Genomic DNA, 1,934 nt, shown 5'->3' on the forward strand with positions numbered 1-1,934 from the left:
CTACTCTATATTCCTCTCATCAAGTTTTGCCAATACTTTTAAATCCACAAATGCTGTTGGATATCTAAAATTAGGTTTAGACACGCTCGTACTCCTCAAATTCAGTGAAAAGTTCTTCAGAAAATTTGCCACCAGCAGTTTTGTCATGACTATTGCAAAAAGTCGTCCACTGCATGCGTGTCCTCCAGCTCCCCAACTCATAACTTGAGATTGAAGTTGCTGATTTTCCACATAACGGTCGGGATTAAAATCGTGTGGGTGGAGGAACGATTGTTGCGCAGAGCCATCAACATGATTTAGTGTTCCTGCAATTGCGACGAGGTCACAATGCCCGACGTAGTAGTTTCCAATGTATTTTCTGTCAAATAATAAAATGCATGCAGATTTTAATAATAGTTTCACTTAAGTACGCAGCTATAATTCAACGCATTACTTACTTCTGCTCAGGCATCCTCTCCACCAGAATAATATTCGTATTCAATCGTGCTGCTTCAAGGATGCAGTAGTGCAAATAATCCGAATTTAGGATATCTGTCACATCTCCGGAATCAAAGGACAGATCGACCAGTTTTAAAACTCTTTTTAGACATTCAGGATTCTTTGAAATTTCGAGAATAGTATGCAAAATGCACAGCGACGTGTTCCCAGTACTTGCGAATAACAGCCCCATTAGGACACAGGTGATCTCATGATCCGTCAAGGGAGACTGGGTTCGGTCATTGACAGCGTCGACAGCAGCTCTAGTTAAAAAAGATTCAACGTCAAATTAAACCAGTTGACGGTGCCCCAAGTTTTACCATAGAAAAGTCTTGAGTACCTCAAAACTTGCGACTCCCTGAGACTCGAATCTTCTCGATAGAGTGCAATCTGCTTTTCCAACGCTGTCCAAATATGATTCATCCTCATATTTAATCTTGTACTAAACAACAGTCTCGCTAACTGGATGGGCAGTGCTCTTGTCGCCATTGCCGAAATGTTTTGTAGGGACGCATAAGTTTTGAATTCTTCCACCATTGCGTCAGTGAACTCGATCCCGAGGAGAGCGGATGCCGTTGCTTTGATAACAAAGCGAGAAATCTCCAGTTTCAGATCGATCTTGTCCTTTGCATTTTGTGATTGGAATTTAAGTCTGTCGACAAATTCATAAGCATCGGGCAGGATTGAATACCCCATTTGGCGGCTGCCAATTTTGACGGTAGCTTTTCGAATGATGGAGGCACGTGTTGATATCTTTAATCCGTTTGCCATCCCGACGAATGTTCGTTCCAAATGATTATAAAATGAGAGTTCGGTTTCACTTGAACTACAAATTTCTGAAACTAGGTCCCGATTGCAGACAATGGTGACAAGTCTGGAGAATATTTTTACTTGAAACACGTCGCCATGTTTTGAATAGCAGTGTTTGAGGAATTGTCGGGGATAGAAGCAAATGTAAATGCCGTGTCCAAATATTGGCAACGAATAGGAAACTGTGGGAGGAACTTTGTGGTTCATTGTTGTCTTTTTCTTTTGGGCTGCAAATTTTATCAGGAGGATGAAAATTGAAATGACTGCTAATAACAGTAGGATGGATGTAGCGGATTCCATTTTTAATGCAGTAATTTATGTATATCTTTCCGGATTTAATTTTAAAATAGTTTAGAGGCGTTCTCGTAAGAATTATGAATTCTGAATTAATAAGCTGTTTAATTCCATTCGGTGGCAATTAAGAAATAAATTTGAGACAAAGGGTAATCAAATTAATATTGACAGCTAGTGGCACGTGTCAAATTTTATTACAATTGACAATGCAATAATTTCAAGCTTAACCGAGATTGGGAGCAACGATGTATTTGTGTGCACATAAGAGTAAATAACACTTAATTGGTTTACAAATTATTTACTTGCATTATTCTAGTATTTACGTTTTATGTGGGATGAATTGATGGCACGGT

The 1,934-nt window shown here is 39.2% G+C and overlaps 1 protein-coding gene across 1 annotated transcript; it reads right to left on the reverse strand.

Annotated features, from left to right (window-relative positions):
• Positions 1-1,587, reverse strand: LOC110843232 (lanosterol 14-alpha demethylase). Its single transcript, XM_022089193.1, has 3 exons — positions 818-1,587; positions 438-740; positions 1-358 (listed from the first exon to the last, which is right to left on the reverse strand). Exons 1-3 carry the CDS (start codon positions 1,585-1,587, stop codon positions 1-3), a joined length of 1,431 nt encoding a protein of 476 aa, XP_021944885.1.
• Between the last annotated feature and the right edge of the window lie 347 nt (positions 1,588-1,934).

The sequence above is a fragment of the Folsomia candida genome, unplaced genomic scaffold (genome assembly GCF_002217175.1).
Source record: "Folsomia candida strain VU population unplaced genomic scaffold, ASM221717v1 Fcan01_Sc002, whole genome shotgun sequence".
NCBI lineage: Eukaryota > Metazoa > Arthropoda > Collembola > Entomobryomorpha > Isotomidae > Folsomia > Folsomia candida.